At 37.2% G+C, this 22,422-nt stretch overlaps 1 protein-coding gene across 1 annotated transcript in view; it reads left to right on the top strand.

Annotated features, from left to right (window-relative positions):
- Positions 1–22,422, top strand: part of LOC104075634 (MICOS complex subunit MIC19-like) — a gene marked incomplete at its 3' end in the record, with an annotated part of 51,965 nt that overhangs the window by 16,459 nt on the left and 13,084 nt on the right. The window contains exon 2 of the mRNA XM_009576204.1: positions 11,553–11,637. Coding sequence (XP_009574499.1) covers positions 11,553–11,637 — 85 coding nt within the window. The remainder of the gene's footprint in view (positions 1–11,552; positions 11,638–22,422) is intronic.

The following is a 22,422-nucleotide window of genomic DNA, read 5'->3' as shown; positions in this document are numbered from 1 at the left end:
GCAGGAATTCCTAGAGAAAATAAAAATTAGGTACGTTTTTATGTTAACTGGCTTCTTTAACTCAATCCACTTACTGGTGGTAAATGACTTATTTTATTAGCTGTCACATGTTTCAAGATATATTGCCCATATTTCATGCTTCTTCTCTTGCAGTGCTTCCCTGTGTCTCTGTCACCTGTTATATCTAACTTAAGTCCTCTAAGAAAAGATTTCTTCTGTGTCAAGTGTGCATATTTTTTGTAATGAATTTAAGTTTCTGGAAGAAAATTCTTGACAGATTTTTGAGGATTCACTATACTGCACTGGAATTCCTGTAACATTTTTTTCAAATAATCATGAAGTCTGACGGAAGAATCACACAAATATACAATTTTAAATTTGTGGTGAAACCTCTGTCTATTCTGGCACCATAATTGGCGTGACTCCAGGACATCTCTCCCTGCCTGCATTCAGGGCTGACAGTCCGAGCTTAGCATGAATGGGGGAGAGGTTGATATGTTTTCTAGGCGATACGAAAACCCAGACTGAGTACTGCATGAGGATTTTGTAGTGGAAGGGCACACACATTTATTATTAAGCCATCAGTGACTAGAAGGGATGGCTATGCAGGCTCTTTGGTGCAGCAGGATGGCCTTGTCCTACAATAGACCTTTGCTCATGTGTCTTTGCTTTTTGACTCCTACCACTTTATTCTCCTATGCTTCATTTCTACTTTATGTATTGGTTAAAAGAACTAATTCTAAGTTTAGCCTTGGGATTTTGTATTTTTTAATTTTCTGTCTTTCTGTGGATTGTATACATCCATTTCTGTTTACTTGATTTTTCTGTTAGCTTATTAGAATGTAACCTTAGACATGCTAGGGAGTAATGAAAATTCTCTGCTTTTCTCATTCAGGTGCAAATCTCAGAAATGAGTTATTCTTGTTAAATACAGCTATTAAGCACAGGTAGATAGAACTCAATTCAAAGAATCGCAGGGGAAAACCTTGTAATCGTGCTCTCCCCTGTTTTTTCCAGCCCCCCTCATAAGTTCGTTGTTGGGATTTACTGCTAAAGCTACAACAATAATGTGATACTGAAAAGAGAATGTTCCAAATATAATATGAACTAACTTTGCTTTGCTATTTCTAGATCACGTACCATCTTGTTTCTAATTTAAATTAGTATAAATTGATTGATACCCACATTTACATTGTAAAATGGATAATGTAATATATGCAAGAGCGCCTTTGGAAACTAAATATTAAATATTTTTAAATTATGCACACTTAATTGCATTGTTTTTGTATTTAATTATCCTATGAGCTTGTTAAAGTATTGCTGCACATTACCAATATTTAACAGTTAATACAAATTTCTGTCCTTGGAGGCGTGCTTTATGTTTGTACTGTTTCTGTGATTGTAGGAAGTGCCTGTAATTCTGAATTTAAATGGAAGAGTTGCTGTATGTGTTGGTAGTTAAATTTGTATGAGTCTGAAAATAGAATTTATTCTTAAGAATGCCATTCTTTAAAAATAATAATTAAATTTAAAAAAAAAAACCCACCAAACCAAAACGAAAAACCCCCAAAACCAATAACAACAAAACCCCTCAACCGTTTAAATGCTGGCCATGCCCTGATCGATGGCTCATAATGAAGAAATTTGGGAAATGTGTAATAAGGTCACTCATGAAAGCGACTGTTCTGGCACACATATAGATACTTGTTTCTGACAGTTCACTTGTACATATACCAGTAAAATTCCTGAGGGTCTCTAAGGGATTCCTCTGTTGTAGGGAGAGAAGCAGATACTTTGGTCTTTAAATAAATAACTTATTTCTGGAGTTTTTTCTTTAGTGCTGGTGGAATGAAGGGATGGTTCATTATTTTTTCTGTTGAATTCTGTAAGGCTAATTTGGACTATTTATAGGGTTAAAGACCAGATACAACAGTGTTTGAAAACCATTAATTTTAAAAAAAAAAGTTGTATGCTGGGAATACTGATGTACTAACCGTTACAATGCTTCCTTGTTTCCTCTTGTGTTCTGTTACCAGCAAATCCAGGCTCTTTCAAAAATAATAATTAAAAAAGGAAGAGTATATTTAATAGTGTCGTTGACTTATCACCTAATTTAAGCATACTAAATATATTTGCTATGGCTTTAATTGACATTGAAATCATACAGTTTGATTTCAGAACCAGAAGTCTTACTATTTTCTTTAGTGTGCAATGAATATTTATATGGCTTTCTTAAAAACTTAATTTTTTAGGACTCCAGGATAAGAGTTCCTTGACAGCGTTACTGATATCCAAAGCAAACTAAAGTATGTAATTCTACCAGCGAATTCTGTACTCATAAGAGTTACCTGATTGACAGCTCTGATGAGCTGAAGCTTCTATGTATGCACAGACAGCGCACATCATGGGTAGGTGTAGAAGGACTGTCTCGCATTGATTTACCAGTGCACTTTAACCTGGACCTCAAGTAACCTATTTCGGGGGCGAGACAAATTTTGTTTCCCTGTTTAGCCGCTTGAGACAACTTTGAGAATGTCAGGAAAGGTAACAATATTTTCTTGTTGCTTAATTGAATAAGAAATAAAGTATATACTTTTTTTTTCCTGGTCTACCGGGAATTATTGCATGCTACTCAAGTGCCTGTCATTTCTATAGTTGGCTACTCTTTCTAAATTAAGAGTAATGGATTTGATATTTTGTCTCTTCTGTGCTGTTCAACTTAAATGGCTACTGTTGATACTGGTGTTTTTTGTGTGATGTATGGAATTTAGATATGGACCAAGCTGGAGCGTTTATTAACTAGAAAGAATAAATTGAGGGTATTTGCATATTGTAGTATTTGCGTATTATGCATCTTAAATTGGAATGTGGGTGGAAAAAGTGTTTTAACTGTGGAAGACCCATAATGTGTTTATAAACCCATAGCTTAATGCTGTGAAGGTACTAGGCTGCTGACATATGCGTTCTGATTCAATATTTATGACTGTTAGTGCTCAGTTAGGAATTTTCTGTGTGACATCTTCATTATCTTTAATGTCTACAAAGCTGCAGTTGCCCTGCCAGCTACTGAGACAGATGATGGGTTTGAAGACAGCCCTGAGGTACGTTGTCCCAAGTGAGCTGGTTAATGTTCATACTTAATGTGCACAGGGACACGAGAACTGCCTTGTTGGGTCAGATCGATGGTTTGAATGCCCTGATGCTCTGTTGTCAATACCAGATACTACAGAGGTGAAAGCAAGAAATTCTGCAGTAAGTAATTGTGAAATAGTTTTTCCAGCAAAAAAGAAGTCTTCCTGTTTCTGGCAGTGGTTGGTACATACCTTGAAGCAGTGTTCTCCAACTCCACTTTAAGGATTACGTAGCCTGTTGGTGTTCTTTAGTCTTTTTTTCCCCTCCTTGATTTTACTTGCTTTTGGCTTCAGCAAAAAAAGTTGACAATACGTTGTCAATTTCAAATATATACGTTTGTGCATTTCAAATATTAAAAAAAAAATTACAAAAAAAAAAAATCTTTTAAATGCTGCCTTATCAGCTTTGTTGTGAGCCTTTTTAACAATGTGTGATGGAAGAATGAATAGAAGCCCAGAGCTGCCTGTCTTACATTATTATATTCTAAACCATGTCCCTTCTCTGTGGTGAGCCATTTCAGGTTTTCTTTCCATTATTTCTGTGTGCTTTCCCAAAGGAAAAGAGTTGTGTGGTAGTGCCACACATTCATCACTTGCCTTCTGATAACTTCTGAATTTATTAATCGATTTCAGCCAAATCTAACTAAGGGTGGCTGAAAGACTCAAGGCCCTAATATTTCTATACGTTTTGATAAATCAGGGGTTGGGTGGAAAAGAGACAGTAAGACAAATGCTTTTATGGAGAGAAGGTCTTCAGCTGCCTGGCTGTTTGGCCAAAGGTTTACCACTGCACGGCTGGCAGAGTGGCACATGTTCCGCAAAAGCAACTACAGCCTGTGCTGTCTATCGCCAAGCCAAGCTAGGAGACAACGGGGAGAGATGAAGTTTGGACACTGGACTTCCTTGCTCAAGGAAGACAATGTCATAGGGACAAGAGAGATCAGCTTGACTTAATGTGAGGGGACAGAGAAACATGCAGTGCAGATCTGTGAGAAACCAGTCGATGTTAAGTGCTTCTGATGCAAAAAAACCCAAAAAAAAAACCCCCCAAAAAACCAAAACACACAACCCAATACCAAAAAAACAAACCAACCAAACAAAAAAACCCCCAAACCTCTCACTTTTTCTATGCTTTGTTTCAAAGATTGAATTTTCTAATGTTTCCCCTTTGCCTTAAAAGAAAGAGAATATTAACATAAGCTATTGGACAAAATAGTTTGGAGAACCTTTCAAAGTGATTATTGTGTTGAGCCCATAAATTTTGGTGGAGCTGAAATAGATCTCAGCAAAGGTTATCCTTGGCTTTAACTGTTGTGTGGAAAGACTGATAAAACACAATGCTTGAGGAATTGTGGAGGTGCATCATCATAGATCTATTTTTTCATATTCTTTCTCTCTCATTCTTTATATATTCTGTACTTATGTTGGACCTTCTCATCCCCTTCTACCTTCTTCCCTCTCATGTCCAGCTGGCCCTTAAACAAATTTTCTTTGTGCGGTACTCGGAACTTAGATGTGACTATGGTTGATTTAAAAATCAAGCAAAATGTAAGATAAAGTCACATTATGCTTGCCAATGTGTGTGACTATTCATTTTTCAAAACTGAATTTGTATACCATTGTGCTGCTCAGCTTGCTTGGTCTTATTTTCTCCTTTTTAAAGTTTTCCAGTCTTAAAGTCTTGATTAAAATGATTTTTAGACTATTCATGTGCAGAATTTAAAGTCTGTCTTTAGCTTTCCCACTGCTAGTGCTTTCTGTCCTCTGTTTTGTCGTAGCCTGTTTCTAATCCATGACATTAATTTACCACTCATTTTATAACAGCCTCTAGTGAGTGCCGATGTAAAAGATGAACAGAATCGCATATGTAGCTTCCTGTTTGCTGTCTTATTGATGCATTCAGACACTAATTTGAAGATTGTGCATTCTGCTTTTGTGTATCTTACCCCTGCGTTAGTCCTCTGGATTGCGCCCAAGCCATGTACTTAATTTAAATGGCATGGGTTGTCTTTCCTTGTGACTTGTTTATTTGAAGGCAGAAGTAGCCAGTGTAGCCCCAAACGCATTGCAGAGCTCCTTGGGTGAAGGAGTCGTGGTCTGAAACTCAAGAGGAGAGGCCGAGGGACGTGGACTTCTTAGGCTTGAAGTACACTTCCAGCAAGGAAGTTACTGAGAAGATAGAACCAGTCTCTTCATGGTGGTGCGTGGCATGAAGACGAGAAACAAGAGGCATACATTGAAACAAGAGTGCTTTTGACCTCTAAGGAGGAGCTTTTTTGCCGTCAGGTCAGTCAGGCATTGAAACATATTGCCCAGGGGGGCTGTGCTGTTTCCATCCTTGGAGGTATTTTTTGTAAAAGCAAATTTTTATCTTTTTAAGGAAGATGGTCAAATGGCCTGGAGGACATCTGTATGGTTCTGTTCTGGCCTTTGAGAAGTTGCTCTCTGAAAGATGTCCTGTTCACTGGACATCTTTTTTTTTTTTTTTTTTTAATTAGCAAAGCTGAATGAAAAGGAAAAGTAGAACTGTTCTATTTTCCTTTTTTTTGGGTAAATTCATTTTCTGAATATTATTTAGCTAAGTATTTTCTAAAAGATGTTTGATTGTATCAAACCTAAGTGTCTCTTCATTAATAACATAATGCACCTGCCCTTTCAAGAGGGTTTAGTTAAAATGCCTGATAATAAATGCTGTTTCCATTAATGATTTTTTTTGAAAATGCAAGACTAATGGACAGATTCCTAGCTCTGCAGGCTAGAGGCTATTTGTCCATATTGTATTCCTGATTTCTTAGGCTAACCTTTCTGAGGCTGCAGGTGTCTGCTTTACCTAATGTGTGTTGTTTGCAGCTTTGGGTGCCGCTTTCTTGCTGTAATCTTAGTATCACACTGAATGTTTTTTTTATGAAGCAACTGCTTTAGAGTGAGAGGAAAAAGGAACAGATTTAGATCTTGTGACTAGCAAAGGCAGAGGAGTTGGAGAAAAATGAGTAGCTGAGTTGCACCTTATGCACCAACCTATAGTAGACCTAGGAGATAAAATTGCTGATTGTTTCTCAATAATTGTTGTCATCATGTGAAGCTCTTGGCTTTGCTGTGATACTGCTAGTGGATGGCCTTTGAAGTTCCAAGATGAAGTGCATATTATATATCTGAAACCTCAGTGACTGTTGGTTAAGTGTGTAAGCTCTTCAGTACCCTTAGCTCCTCTGTCCTCATCAATTGTCCCTGTAATTATTCAAAGCGTTGTGGACCCTGGGAAACATATCAGGTGTATGCTTTCTTATGCATTTGATTTTGAAGCACAAGTGGAAAATCAATTATAGGGGTTAAGGAAATGGCTTTGCACACTCTTTTTGTTTATTTAATTATTGGGTTTTTTTTGACAGCAACCAGGTTAGTCTTTACCTGGACTGCAGAAAACAGTGTCGTATCTCTACAAGTGGCTTCCAAAACCATTTTTGTAGGTTTTGTGGCATTTTAAAAAGGTGTCAGAATAAGCCTCCTTCGGGTTTGCAAAAGGGATAGGAATCTCAGAGTGTCTTCCTTGTCTGGAAAAGGCTGAATTGAAAAATGTTGAAACATGGCCATGGGGAGAATGCTCTTATGGTTTCATAAGTGACAGCCTGCTCTGCATTCTTTTCAAAATAAAACCCTGTCCTGGTAAGAGGTACTCTCACACCCTTTCACTCTGCATATCTGTCTGAAGGCATAAAGCCAACTAGAATGATTTGATAGAAAACTTGAGTAAATATGCTGTAACTTTTATTCTGGAAGTTGCCTCTCTTCTATTTGTTGGGCATGGTCACAGATTTTGGCCAATAGATAAGTATTGGACATAATTTATAGTTTCTTCAGACCTTTGGCTGTCTTATGCTCTTTCTTCCATGCTCTTAAAGCTTTGTTTTAAATGTGATAGAAACTGAATTTACCTCTGTGTGTGTCTGTATATGGGGAGGGGAAGTCAACTGAACCAAATACGTGTATTATCTTGTGCTTGCAGTATGTGAAAATGCTTTAAGTCATAATAATTGGTTAATTTATACGTACTTTTTTTAAAGTTGGAATCTGTGCATGAAGGGGAGGAAATACGTCATGCATTTGCACTATAATACTAGGCATAAATGGCCATGTCTTTCAAACTTTTCCAAACGAGTAGCTGGACAAATAAGAAACATCAGGTTACTGCATCCCGGAGGCCATCAAAATGGCAAAATGTCCTTGTCCATTGACAGTCACTGCTTGGTCTGCCAAGACGCAGGCAAGAGCTTTGTGGTTTTTATCATATGCTGGTATTCTCTGTCTGCGGTGTCGTTACGTGGAACAGTCTGGTCACTCTTTTAAGCATTGTGCAACCTGCTGCTAGATCTGAGCATGGTAATGAGCCCATTGGCAATGCAGCTGGTGGTACTCCATTTCCATTATCCTGAAGAGAATACTGCTTATCAGACACCTATCAGCATCCACCCTTCACATGCTAAGAGGACAGAGAAGAGTTATTTCTGGCTGTAGCATTATGGCTCTTTGAGTATAGTTCCCATTACTGACCATCTATCTAAATTGTCTTGTGATGTGAGCTGTGCATTAGCACATTCAGACTTGGGAAATGGTGGAGCTGCATTCATTTTACGCTCATGTAGGAGCCTAAGTAAGCACTGGGATGCAAGTGTGACCTTCCTAAATGTACTTGCCTGAAAATCTTCCAAATTTGTCTGCTCTGGGATGCACTTGCTATGAGGTTGACACTGATTACGGTATCCTGAAGAACTTAAAATATTAAAAGGGGTGGTGGTGGGAATGACTATGTAATTTTTGGCAACTGCTGTATACTTATTGTCTCCAGATCATGCTTATTTTAGCAGTCTTGCACCCACCAGGGTCTAATAGTGTCCAATAGTTTAATGCCCAGCTGTCTGTTTTTAATGCCCTATAGTCTTAGAGATTGCCATCAGAGAGAAATGTTACTGCTTTTATCTAGAAACAGTTCAATTTTTTTTTTTCTGATCCTCTTTCTAATAAATTAACTTTTCTCTTTTTAAATGCTTCTTCCCCTAGAACAAATCCCTCCTACTTGTAGAACTGCAGTTTTTTTACTGAAACATCATAAAGTTCCCATTTGGGAGCTACCCAATTATATCTTACAATAATTCTATTGAATGATCTATAGCTCCACTTTTATTCCCTATTAGTATTTGGCTGATCGATGGGTAACCTAATTGATTGTTAAGGTCAAATGTCTTTATTGGCTGATGCCTGAATCTTTTCTCATTACGACTTAAAAAAAACGTTCTACGGTCTGGTAGAGTTCTTGTACTCATTTTTGCAAACACCAGAACAATAAACTTCGTGATGTAGATGCTGGTGAACAATGTACTTATGGAAGGTTTTGTGTATTCTCAGGTCCAGTATTAAAAGGACATGAAATACTGAGGTATCTGGGTTGAGCAGAACTGTAGTTAGAAAACTTGATCATGGGTTTTCAGATTGTTCTGTGAATAAGGTAGCTGTGATGTGAAATAAATTCTTTGCTTCTGTGACAGCTTAATCATTTCTAAGTGTACAAATGCAGAACCTTAACTGCTCTCATTTTGGCTTGTGATGCTTACTGAGGTGTGGGGGAGATTAATGTGTGCTGCAATACAGAAACAGGATCCTTGTCATTGCCTGGTATTTTGCTAAACTTTTTTTTCTTCTCTGGTGATACCATTCACTGTGACTAGCTGATCTTTGTTTGGAAACGTACAGGTGTGTGTAACAACTCAGTATCTTCTCAAATGGAGAGTATCCTCGCATAGCCTCAGAGGAGAAAATAGTGGAGCAGTGTCAATAGTCAGTAGAGATAGTCCCAATAAAATGGGGTTTGGCTTTTTCCTCCCAGGTTTGTGGTAGTAATCTGTTACAAGATTCGTATTTACCTCTGAATTTTGACATGTGTTAACATATTTTTAGGCTGGGGTCTCCCTTGCCATTCACAAGTGTCCCCCTGCTTTTCCCCAGCGCAACTCTGTTTCTGTCATCTAAGCATTTGCTGCATCTGGCAGGATGGGTATCGATTCATTCTGCTTTACTTAAGATGCTTATAACTGAATTAGTTGGCCAAGACTCCCATATAGTTGATGAAGCTGCTGAATTCATTCATAAAATTCACTATTTAAAGTGTCTATTTTAGGATGAGAAGAATTGCACGCTGGACTCTATTTAATGGGAACGTGGACTAATGATGTTGGGTAATATTTGCAGGTAAAGCTAACTCCTGGAGATGAGGTCACTGAGATACATGGCTATTTGTCACTGGCTTTTTTATGTGTCTCTATTTTTTAAAATATGATCGGTGCCTAGTGTGAAACAAATAACTGGTTCCGCAAAGGGGGTACTAGAATTGGAGGCTGTCTCTGTTTTGTCTTCTAATCGCTAGGCACCCTCTAAGGCACTTTTTCTTTAGCTTTATTTGTCAAAAAAAAAAGAAAAAAGAGGGTATATCTGCTTAAATTAGATGGTAGCTTAGTGTTTAGAGCGGTTTACTGGAGCATATATGATATGTGGACTCAGACCGATCCATCTTAGGAGGATCTAAAATCCAGATATTGCACTTTCTGGGCAAATACTGTAACTGTCAGCTTGCTGTGAAAAAGGATGCTGATGGCTTTTCCCCCTTTGCCCCAGTATCTCCACAAGTTTCCAACTGCTAACAGCTGTTGAATGCTGTCTATACGCATAAATACTTAATACAAATGCAACCTCTAAGGAGACTGCTTGTTGTCTCGCAGTTGCTTCATGTCTTGTATTGCCTGAAAATGTAGTTCCCTGGTTTTTAGCTACCTAAGCAAGTGGTTTTATTACTGCTTCTGAGGGCAGATGAGGGGGTTGTATCACCTTCTTGAATTTAACATCTATATTATGCTCAAGTGATAGGCATTTTGGAGTGAGATTATGTGTCTTTTAGCTCTGTGGTTCCATAGAGTGAAATTTGCACCAGATGCTTCATATAAATAAGGGAATTATCCATATGCGTGTACTGGAACAATAGAGTATTGCAGTGTTACAGAGGTAGAATTCAGCTAGTATAGGTATACCTTTATTCCAGAGAGGGAGGTCTAGATTAAGATTTATATTGGAATAACCCTGGATATAATTATCTGATTTTTTAAATCTCTTTCTACAGCTGTACTTTATAGTTGTTTTCTTTTCCTCCTCTAGGAAAACTCACTCTTATTGACTGCTACAAATCAACATTTTATGCAAAGTTAGCAGCTGTTCTACTGAAGTTGGTATAACTTTTGGTTACCAAGCTACTACATTTTCCCAAATGGAAAATGTTGTTCTGGATGTTTTAATTCTTTTTTTCTTTTTTAATTCCTGCTATGTATGTGTCCAGTTGTATTCAGATAGAGATAGAACATACAAAACCATCTCCAAAGTTGGATTGTTTTTCTTTTTTTTTTTTTTTTTTTTAGGTTGAAACAACCTTTTCAGTATGGCTTCTTCTGGAATTCTGTTGAAACATATTTTATTGGCACAACTTCTATTAAAGAAGTAACGCCAAACTACTACTGATCTCTTTGGGTCAGATTTTTCAGAAGTATGCAGTTGCCTATAGATGTGGAGATAGTTAATATTGAACGGTATCAGTGTAGTAGCTTGCATGACTGAGCCCTTGAATATCAAAGAAAGTTGGAAATGGACCTGTTTTGTGTCTCAAAACCTTACTGCATGGATTTTGGTAGTCTTACAGATGTCTTTCAAGCTTGTAGGATTAGTGGCTCTCATACTTTTCTACCTTTATGTGGAAAAGTTTATTCATAGACTTGAAGTTGCTTCCCTGCTTTTTCAGTTCTTAGCCAGACTTTAAACTAATTCATCTGACGTAATCTAAATGAAGAAAATATTCTTTCCGTGTCTGCTTGTTTAAACAAAATTGGGAGAATTTGAGGCAAAATCTTTTTCTAACAGTAGAAACCAGAAGTATGGATATCTAGGATGTTGTAAATGCTTTGTTGGGTAAAATACGCATCTGAAAATACTTGATTCATTACACAGGAAGATGTTTCCCTTGGTTCCATATGAATAAAAAGCAGCATTTTATGATTTTGATATTTAGGTCTCAGTCCCATTCCCCCCCGCCCCATTTTAACTTTATAAAGGCATATTTCTTAAGAAAAATGTATTTAATTTAACATATACTGTATGTTTTTTAATTTTTGAAAGATTCCGCTAAATGTAAAGTTGTTTAGTAAGAGTAATTTTTAAAAGCTCTCTAGTGTTGTATGGTAAAATTTGAAAGGTGGTTAAACCACAAGAAAGCACTCCAACTGCTTTATAGAAATAAGAAAATAAATAAAATAGAGTATTATGCAGTTGTTTCTGTAATTAAGAGTATGTTGTGTTCTCTTAACATTTCATTTAATTTTCTTTTAATTGTAGTTAATGATGAAGAACTAAAGAAAAGAATAGCTGAAGAACTGGCATTAGAACGAGCCAGGAGAGACTCTGAAGCTCAAAAGAGAAGGTTGGTTTGTTAATAACAATATTCAAAACAAACATGTACTTAATGCTTTTATTACTGTTATTTATCTACTTACTATTAACAGTTGAATTTTGTGCCCCGAGACAAAATATTAGGTAAGACCTTGGGGCGATATAGCAAGTTTTGATATTAAAAACCTATTAAAACAACAAATTAACTGCAAATTCCTTGTAAGAGCTGATACAAAATGTTGATCTAAATCCCTTTTGACCTCACAAGCCTGACTCTTTTTTGCAGTCTTTTAAGCTCAATCTTCATTGATTTCTCTTGCAACATTTAGTATGGTACTGTGGGATTATGAGCAATTTAAAAAATTCCTGTTTGAGTTTGAAATCGAGTTTGGCTGTATGGTGGACTTGTGTGTTAATTTGTACTTTCTTTCAGTGAATTTCCTAAATAGATAATACGACATACTGAATACAAATATTAACCTACACATTGTCCTCCATTCTGAGAATGGGAAGAAAGGCTCATTATGATGAATTAAAAAAAATGAGAATGCAATTAATACTACTTAAACTGTCTGCATATATATCAGTTGTTTCCTACACATCATTATATTATTATTTGAGTTAGGTTGATGGAGTATATAATTAGATAGGACTATATAAATGTCCCAGAAAAAAAAATCAAGCTTTTTTTTTGAATCAGCAGTAAAGGAAATCAATATGTTGCAGTGAAATTTCTCCTCTTTTGAACTGGGCTTTGACAGGAAAACTTGTGTTACATTTGAGCTTAGTGTTGATGGCTCAAGAGTTCAGCTAAATGTGATTATAGTAGGGAAATATTTGTTTTGTAACTTCAGTATTTTGTCATTTCACACTTTTCAGTAATTTTCATTAAGTATTCCGTAATTCAGCTTTCATGGGTTGTGCATTAATCTGTGAAAGGTAGGGAGCAGATTTTATATTTTGTCGAATACCTGATTTTATAGTTTGTAGGGAGTAATGCTGGCAGTCTTCCCTTTATTTGGGTAAGGATTAGTGAGGAAGATATTACATATTAAGAGGATCCTGTAAAATCTTTTTGTTGAAGAATCTGTGCTTTTGAAAGGTAAACTGTAAAAATAAATTAAAATAAAAATATAAAGAATAAAATGACAAGTATCAAGTCTTGTTAGCAGCTTTAACCCTTGTTTAGTTTTGTTTTTTTAGCAATAAGCAAGGATTTCTTATTATGCTTTCTGCACAGTATAAAAATATATTTTAAACAGGTTGTAGAAGCTCTTCATGTTGGACGAAACCACTTTAAAGGATGCAGATGTTTACTTAGCTCTTACTTGAGGTCTTTATGGGCTGAATTCTGGTTCAGGTTTGTGTTTTAAAAACATTCAAGAAGTGCTGTAGCAAATGTGGAGCTGTTCTCCGCTGGATCATAGTCTTCTGCGAACAAAGTGAACGCTGCTCTGTTGATTACTTTAAAAACAGGTTTGTGTCAGCATACCTACCCCTCCTGTTTTATTCTAGTTGAGAAAGCAGTCTCTCCACAGTGCAGGGGCATGAGAAATGTTTGTGCAATATTCTTTTTCAAGTCAGGATCCATACTTTCACGTGAAAAAAAATGCAGTCTTCTGTACAACGTCCTGTGCCAGTCTTCTGGACACTCAAGCACGGTCGGTATAAGTTTTCATAATTACTCGACTTCAAGTTTTAAGTACCTACTTAAGAGCTAGATACACATTGTTCAGATAAAGTATTTTGTCTTGCATATCTGTCCTGTGCAGAGTGTTCTGGGTAATATAAACATGAAAAGGAAAAGATTACTCTCAGCTGTAGTTTTTTGTAATAAACATACAAACACATTGATGCAGTGTTGGAAAACAGAACAAAACCTGAGTTCCCAGCTATACTGTGCTTAAAACATATAACGGAAGGAAACTGTTAACAGAGAACAGTTTTTATAGTATTCGTATGTCAATAGTTGCACAAGAAAAAATGCGGTGTAGTGCAGGTTTCATAACTTACATGGAAGGGTGCAGTATACAAAAGCACTGGTGCTGTCCAAGGCTGGTTGGACTGAAGCGTGATGGCGTCCCATGTCTCTGAATAGCAGCACGCAGAGCTGTGATCGCTGGCTGTCTCAGCACCAATGTCAGGCTCTTTGATAGGGAAATAAGTATAATGAGGCCTGACCCCCGAATGTAAGATTTGCAACTTTTATCTAGGAAAAACAAGTCAAAGTGCTGGATTTATACTTTTTTTTTTTCTTCTTTTGAAGAGATATGGTAGGGGCATAAGCCCATCATTAGTGCATTTAACTGTATCCTAGTATTAAAAACTACTTGACCTTGCACTTCTGATCTATTAACAATTTAATTTGATAAGACACAACTTTTTTTGTTGACAGTCTTTTAAGACACGTGCCGATGGTATGCGACACAAAATTAAAGATCTTTTATTTCTGCATTCATTTGATGAGATTTTTTTTTTTTACCATAGATGGTATTTTGCATGTTGTATATTTTCATTGCTTTCTCAGAAACATTGTTTTTTCCAATCTTTTTCCAATCCCATTTCAACACATAAATATCTAAAACTTGCAACTGTTCGTTGTGTCTGATTCCAACTGTCTAATAGCTAATTTCAGTACTGTTTCTGTATGCAGTGCATGACCACATTTTGATCTGATTGTGAGATGTATTTTACTCATTTCAGACTGTGAAGGAAATTTTAATTTTAACTTGCTATATAATTTATTTATTCACACATACATACACAGTACAGATGGACTACTCTTACTGTATAAAGCTAAGATCTGTGCTTATTTCTGGGATTGGAGCTGAAGGCTGAGTCTTCAAATTGTATTTTAACGCCGTCAGTGCACTCACAATACATGAATTACACAGCTCTTGTTTAAAGGGACTTTGAATAGTTATACATAAAGTAGTGATTTTAGACCCAGCTTTAGAACATGTGTCCAAAATGGTATGCACACTGGTCTTTCATGTTACTTCTGTATGCTTCTTCATGTATTTTCATCTCTCTTTGTGTGACTGAATATAGTTATAAATCTATATGCTGTTTTGCTGAGAGTATGAAGCTTGCCTAAACTTTTGGCTACATGAGAATAGGATGAAAACCAGGAGGCTTCTTGGGAACTTAAATTTCCCCACAAATAATGATGAATCTTTACAGGATTTTCTTCCCCCAGAATTTGCAAGTCGATATAGAGCTTGTGGAAGCATTTTAAGTTGATGTGAAGGTTAATAGCTACCGTCATGAGAATGTGTGTGGCTTCTAGTCCGTTGATGGAAACTTAAGCATTACCAATGGCTGAATTTCCCCATGTTTGACTGTCCTGGGCCAGGACACAGCTTATGTCACTTACTGTTTTTGCGGTCCAACTGATGGACAAACATTTCTGGAAGTGTTTTAATAAAGCTGCCTTTTGGCTGATTGTCCACTGGGAATATACCTACTTATTTGGATAGACTACAGCTGCTATGTATAGAGGTCTTTTTTTCCTTTCCATCATCTTAAGTGGAAGCAACGTTTAATCTCTCAGAAATGAGCTGAGTTGTACATGAAGGAAGGATGTCTACTTGCCTTGTGTCTTTGTATTTTCTCATGTATCTGCTGGCTAGTGTTGGAGATGGGCTGCATGAGTAGGTTGGATCTTTAGTCTGACTGGTGTAGGTATTCACATGCTCTCCAATCAGTTGTGGAAAAGAGGAATGTGTTAACTCCATCTTGTGTTTCATACTAAAGTCATATTGACCATAAACCCCACTGAAGAGCTGAAGTTGATTCTAGTTTATTTGTTCTTTTACGCAGCCCAACTATTGTTTCTCACTTTGGTTTTTGAACACTTGAAATGTTTCATCTTAAAAGTATTTTCATTTAGAAAAGTTAAATTGGTTATTATTTGATTGCAGCAGAATTTGCAGTGACTGCACTAGTAGATGAGACCAGTTAATGTGTCAGAGCTACAATCTTACGATAATACTGAAGGTAACATAGGGGTTGTAACACTATCAGAATTATAGCAATAATACTATTATTGTTACTGTTGCTAATACTGGAGAGCTGCTTTATGTTCTGAACAGAAGTAAGAGGAAAGAGTAATGTGCCTTTTCCCCCTAGAGAAAATATAGCTTTGGTATTTCTATAGTCTGTTTTCCCTTTCATGTCGGTACCTACTAGTACCTTCCAAAAATATTCCCTATTCTTACAGTGTTAGAGAGAGACTCCACTCATTATAAGGTTTCGTATTTACTGAAGATGAAGTGTAAGTTAGTACCTTAATGGTTCAGCAAACCACATGCATCACTACTTAGGGCATCTTAAAAGGCTTTCTGGGTGTGATTTTTGTTACTGCCTCTGGTAAGTGTGGTCCCTTCAGACCTACTAAAGAAGCAGGCTCTTGCCCCCTGTGAAATACGTGCCAGAACTGCTGTTACACAACTCTGTAAGAAAAGACTCTTAAAAATGAGAGAATAGGCACAAGAACTTGAGTTTGACAGTAGTGACAAGTAATAAATGATAATTGTTGACGTAGTTTCTTTTTTCACAAAGGTCTTAACTTCATTTCCAGTGTCATAACAGAAAGACATGCAGAGTTTGTGAAACTAGTTATTTGCCATGATGTGAGATGATACAAAATAGGAGAATGAAACTTCTGAATCCTTTAGCTGTTTGGATTTGCTCCTGAGGTATAGTCTTACAAATGTAGATCATGACACTATGTCTTGTCACAGCTGTTGAACTCTTTTATTTTAACCATTTTGTTGATGTTGGTGATGAGAGAGTCTGAAATAGCTGTTCCTATGAAATTAATTGGAAGCCTTTCTTCTGATAGCAGGTGGCCTGCACCGTACCAGATGGTGCCATGGCTCATGAACTCCAGTGATAAGAAGCTGCTTCTGGTCAGCAAGATGCATCTGCTCCATCGAGTTCTGCAGAGAAATCTGCACAACTCAGTGGACCAGTAGGTATGTTCTGGGGCAATACGGCAGTAGTAAGCTAGCCCTAGGGATCACAGAATGCCCTTTTGGAATAAAGAGAAATGGTATTAGGCTAAAGGGGTTTATTGCCAAGAAATAAACTTGATCAGTTATGAGATTTTTCTAGTTTTAACTCGTGTGTCTTGACGTCTGTCTGGCTTGCTCTAGTTTGCCTGTTACTGCAAATAATAACTTGACTTTTGCCTTTTCTCTGCTTATTTTGGACAAGCTCAGCAAATATTTACTGTTTTTCCTAATTTCACAAGAAGTCAATGAGTGTAAACTTTTAATGTTATGCCTCTGGAGAACAGGCATGGGGGAATTAAGTGATTTTTCCTTCTCCTCCCATCTTTAGCGTCTAAACTGAATGGAAATTTATCTACTACATACACTAACTTTGTTCTTGAATATAAAACTATTCATTTGTTAGAGTCCACGATACTGTACTGATGGTGCTCGATAAATCTTTTTGTTTATAAAGAGCTTGCATTATGAAAGGCATACACTGAAGAAAAGGTACTTTGAAAAAGCAAAAGTGAACAAAAACTTTTGTCGTCAGCATAACAATAAAATTTTAGCTACTGTCAACCTCATCAGACGGCTGGATTCCTCCACTAAAATATATACAAATCAATACTTAAGAGGCAAATGAAGGATGTGATTTCCCATAGTAGTTGAACATTCATGAATGATTACTTACCTTCCCTCGCGCCCCCCCCTCCCCCCCTTGAAAATCAGGGAAATTTCAGTCATTTATTTTGCTAATCGTTTAGCTTAGGCTAATTATATTTGTGGGTTTTTCAGTCTCTTTTGCTTGGCGAGTGTTTCCTAGCTTCCACTTTTGTTACATGATTTGGCATGTGGCAGATATTAATTATATGTAGAATGAGGTGTTTTTGCAAAATACTGTGCATGACAGTCCCTTCAATATTTCAGAAAGTTCATTTTGTTCAAGTCTTCAATGTATGCACGCATGTAATTTTGTTACATGCCAAATATATGTCCCTGTGCAGTCTGCTGGTGTATGACTGTCCCAAGAGACCCAGATGATTGTTTTCCCTATGCTTAGTTGTACTTGGATTCTCCTATATCTTACCACCTGTGATTCCAACAGTTGTTTCTTACAGGAAAAATAAGTAGGGTTTTTTAGGCAGGGAAAGTAGCCTTTTGTTTGGTTTGGTGGCCCTTCAGTAACTCCCTTGCTAGGTCCGCTCTAAAATTGTTTAAAGCGTGACAAAGGTAGAAAATTATCAGGACTAGTGCTGAGCATTGTGCAACTGTTGCTCAAAATCTTATTAAAAAGGATCTGATGTATCTAGAAGTTACTTAGTGTATCTTAAAATCTTTTTTAAAATGTCTGTTTAGACAGTTGCAACCCTGCAAGATTACTTCTGTTTAAGATTATGGACATGGGTTAACTTGATTTGAGGAACGTGCTTGAACTTCTCCAGGTGACTTCATCTGAAGCTGAATGGGACACATTCCTGGGATCCCTTGTGAAGGGAATTGAATAGGTGGTAACTCTCAGTGGATGGGAAATGGTGGGTATCTGGAGATTAATGATTTTAACCAGCAGATCCAGAAGAGAACTATTGCCTGCAGCCTCAGGAGTGTTTCAGTGTCTCCGAACTACCTTGTACTATAGGTACAAGCCTGCATTTTCTTTTGTAGTCTTACTCATCCTTGTTCAGCTTTCTGGGCCTTCTAGAGGTTGCCTATTGGGATCCCCGTTATCCCTTCCCTGTATTGGCTTCTGCTTATTTTCTGGTATGGTCACCAAAAAGCCAATCAGCAGAACAAGAAAGACATGGACCTGTTAGAGCAGGTCCAGAGGGCGGTCACAAAAATGGTCAGAGGGCTGGAACACCGCTCCTGTGAAGAAAGGTTGAGAGAGTTGGGGGTTGTTCAGCCTGGAGAAGAGAAGGCTTCAGGGAGACCTTATTGTGGCCTTTCAATATATAAAGGGGGCTTCTAAGAATGACAGAGAGAGTCATTTTACCACGGCCTGTTGCAATAGGACAAGGGACAACAGTTTTAAACTGAGAGAGGGAAGGTTTAGATTGGACATAAGGAAGTAATGTTTTACAATGAGGGTGGTGAGACAGTGGAACAGGTTGCCCAGAGAAGTTGTGGATGCCCCATCCCTGGAAGTGTTCAAGGTCAGGATGGAAGGAGCTTTGAGACACCTGATCTAGTGGAAGATGTCCCTGCCCATGGCAAGGGGGTTGGACTAGATGTTCTTTAAAGGTCCTTTCTATCCCAAACCATTCTGCAATTCTATGATGGCTTTTGATACCTCTTAGGTTTTGCTATCTAGTCTCCTGTGATGACTTTGGTAACTTTTGTCTTGAAAGCCACATGAAAAATGCTTTTCTTGAGTAATACAGATGATAGATTTTCAAACATTCCCTGATAATGAATTGCTGGAGATTGTTCTGCTTGGCTAGCTCGGCTCCATATGGTGTGGCATTTTATCTGTCATTATCTGGATAACTTACTGCAACCTTTGTATTTCTAAACATCCTCATCTGTCTAAAGAAAATCTTTCTAAACTCTAAATCAGCTTTTAAAAATATGTACACACTGGTGCACGAAGGTGGCTCTCAGTGGTAGGTTATTAGATTGCAGCCATTAGCTTCTTTATATGTTTTTGTTGTGCTTGCGGGAGGGTCCCTATATAACTGCAATTCACTTTACGGTTTAATTGATACTCTGATGTGTCTGAGTGCTTCCCCCCAACCTTGTTTTGTCATGTCTCAGCAGTACATTGCATATATGACAAGCTCTTAGTAAACTTCTTGGAGTAGACGGCTTTTGCAGAAGAGAACAACAAATTCACCAGTGAAAATGTAAAGTGAAAGAAGAATGAAACACAATATTAGAGAAGAACCCTTTGGGAAACTACACACCAAAAATGTTATATTAAAATCAATACTGGGGCTTGACCTTTTTGTGCTACTGTATATTTTAAAGCTTACTATTGATTTCTGTTTTAATAACATGTTTATTCTAGTTTACTGGCATAGGTCTGGAGAACATAAGGAAAAAATAAAATGATTGATTTATTTACAATATTCATTCTATATTTTACTGAGGTAAACTTATGAAGAGCATATTAATGTATCTTCAGTTCATATGGGTAGTGCACTAAATGTGTTGAACATTTTTTCTGAAGTAGATTTATTTTTTTCCTAAATGATCATATTTTCCTGGCTAATTAGCTATGTTAAATTGGGAGACTGGCTTTTTCTTGCAGTATTTTTCTCGTGGGGGACAAGAAGCTACTTTTTTTTTTTTTTTTTTTTGAAAACAGTTGTAATCTAGTCTTCTGCCACAGGGATCTCTTGATAGTGTTTAGATTAAGTGTGAAAACAGTCAGGGAAATTGCATCTTCTTTACTGCTGACAGTAGGATTGAAAGCTGGAAATACTTCCATGAAGCAGTAAAAGTGATTATAATTGTTTTGACTTCTGATAGGTCAAGAATAAGAGTTTAATATCTTCTGGCCTGAGTGACCATACTGCTTTTAAAAAACAGCTAAACATATTACCCAATTGATAATCACATTTAGGAACGCAAGAATTGGTACAACAGACTTTCACCAAAGCTTGCCTCCTCTGGTTGTCCCTTCTCTGACAAGGTTTACATGAAGTAAGTATTGCAGAGAGAGATTCAAGGAAAGTTTAAAAATATAGTTGAGAGAAACTGCTTTTAGAGGGAAGTTTCTTTATTACCGTTGTCATTCCTGGGAAAAAAGAAGTTACACACTCTGGTGTGAAAAAGTATACTTCTGAAGTAAAGCTCTGTTGTCAGTACAACCACACTTATGTAGCCTATGGGTAATTATTCTACCCTTGTTCATACACGTTTATACAGCATGTCTTGTCTTCCACAAATGCCGGGAAGCTTAACCTTTTTCTAATATGACATTCAGTGGATCAGAAAAAAACCTGGCTATTGATTTGAGAGAGCAAATCTTGGATATTTTTTAGTGATAAACAGGACTTTGGAAGATAAGTCATAAATTGCATATAAAATGGAAAGAAAGGCTAACGTGACATCTGATATGGGCCTCCCATTTCTGAATGTGACATGTACGTATGCATGACTCTCTCCTTCCATATCTGAAAATGTATAGTTGGTAGAGAGAGGACTTAAAATAGTAATTGGGTAAGACTGCACAGAAGGCTTTTCTGGAGCGTAAAACCAGATAATGCCAGGCAGTGATGAGGGCTATTCATTTACCAAAACAAAACATTGAAGTTCGGTGTGTGTATAACTGATTTTATAAAAACAAAAAAGTAAAACCTATTTTCTTTGCTGACTGTCCAAGAGGGCACTTCAGCCCTCAGGGTTGGGGAACACGCATGGGGACAGCAGCAAGTTTTGGCATCACTTCCACAGCTGAGTTCCTCCTATTCCCCCTTCCTAGTCACGCCATCTCAAACATTTTTTTTTCCTTCTCTCACAGCAGAAGTTTCCCTCGTCTGATCTTGCACCCAGCAAAGGATTTAGACACGAATTTATTCTTTGACAGCTATAATATTACTGAAGTCAGGAGGATTATGGGATAATACTGCTCTGTCACAGGAAAAGAGGGAATGAGGAGGGTCAGGCTGGATCAAGACTGTTCCTTTGCAGGCAAGGGAAGAAGCCAAGATGAAGTGTGGAGACATTTTGCGTTCGAGCAGAGTTTTACTTACAAAACAAGTACTGTGATCAGGTGAGCTGTTGTAACTGATGCCTCTTTGGAGAGCCATCTGTTGAAAAGATAATTCTATTATGGGAGCTCAAGTCACCTTCTGAATGGGGTTGCATTGTACCCTTTTTAAGACCATAAAAGTTCAGTGCACGATCTTACCTGCAAAATGCCAAGGAAGCATAAAAATGTTTGCAGCCATGCTGCTGATGAAGTTGAGGGTTTGAAAATATTAAGCTATCATAGAAGTCTGCTTTACTTTCCTTATTGTTTTCTGGGAAGAAAAAACAGTATTTGGCAATGGTAGAGTTACTCTCCAAGACTTCTGTTACTGGTCTGACTCTCCATTAATACCATTTTTGTTTAATTCTTGGTATATATGGAGATGAATCTTGGAGACAGGAAGTGGAAATTGGAGAAAGCAGCACTATAATTTACTCCTACCTTTATAAATCCCAAATTTTCAAGGGATTATTTTTCACTTCGATTTTAAAACTTGGCATCTCAGCTGACAACTTGTGTACCAAGCTTCATCTTGATAAGTTTATTTCTAGGAGAGATGGGAAAATAACTTGAAGCCAGTGAGTTTATTTGGACAGAGCATCAACAAAACCAATACTGCTTCATAGTTTCAGATTCAAGTAGGGAGACGAGGGCAACTATTCCCCCTGGCAATTTTAAACAAACCTTTGCTTTCAAACTGCTGAGCTCTTTCATTTTGAAAAGTAGCAAATGAGTAGACATAGCAGAGAGACACTTAATAATAAAAAAAATTTTGTAACAGTCACTTCATTGTAACAGAAAACTAATGTTGTCATAATTTCATGACTGCCTTTGCAAATCCCAAGAGGAGTGATATTTAGTTGAAAAGTAATTTCAAGTGGAGTTATGTGGATATTGGGGAAAGTCTTAGCTAAATACATATACAAATTATATAAAAGAGTTTTACTATTCTGACTTAGGTTCTCTGCATGCCTCTGGCATAAAGGTAGAAATTTGTTCATCTGTTCTGTCTTTGTGTAATACTGATCTATATTTTAAAAACAGTGGCTTTATGAAGTATAATTACAAATCCTCTCAAACAACCTTTTCTCCCTCCTACTCTCTCTCCCTCCTCTCAACACCC

Source organism: Fulmarus glacialis, unplaced genomic scaffold (genome assembly GCF_000690835.1).
Source record: "Fulmarus glacialis isolate BGI_N327 unplaced genomic scaffold, ASM69083v1 scaffold19374, whole genome shotgun sequence".
Taxonomy (NCBI): domain Eukaryota; kingdom Metazoa; phylum Chordata; class Aves; order Procellariiformes; family Procellariidae; genus Fulmarus; species Fulmarus glacialis.
This window is presented reverse-complemented; position numbering and strand designations above follow the sequence as displayed.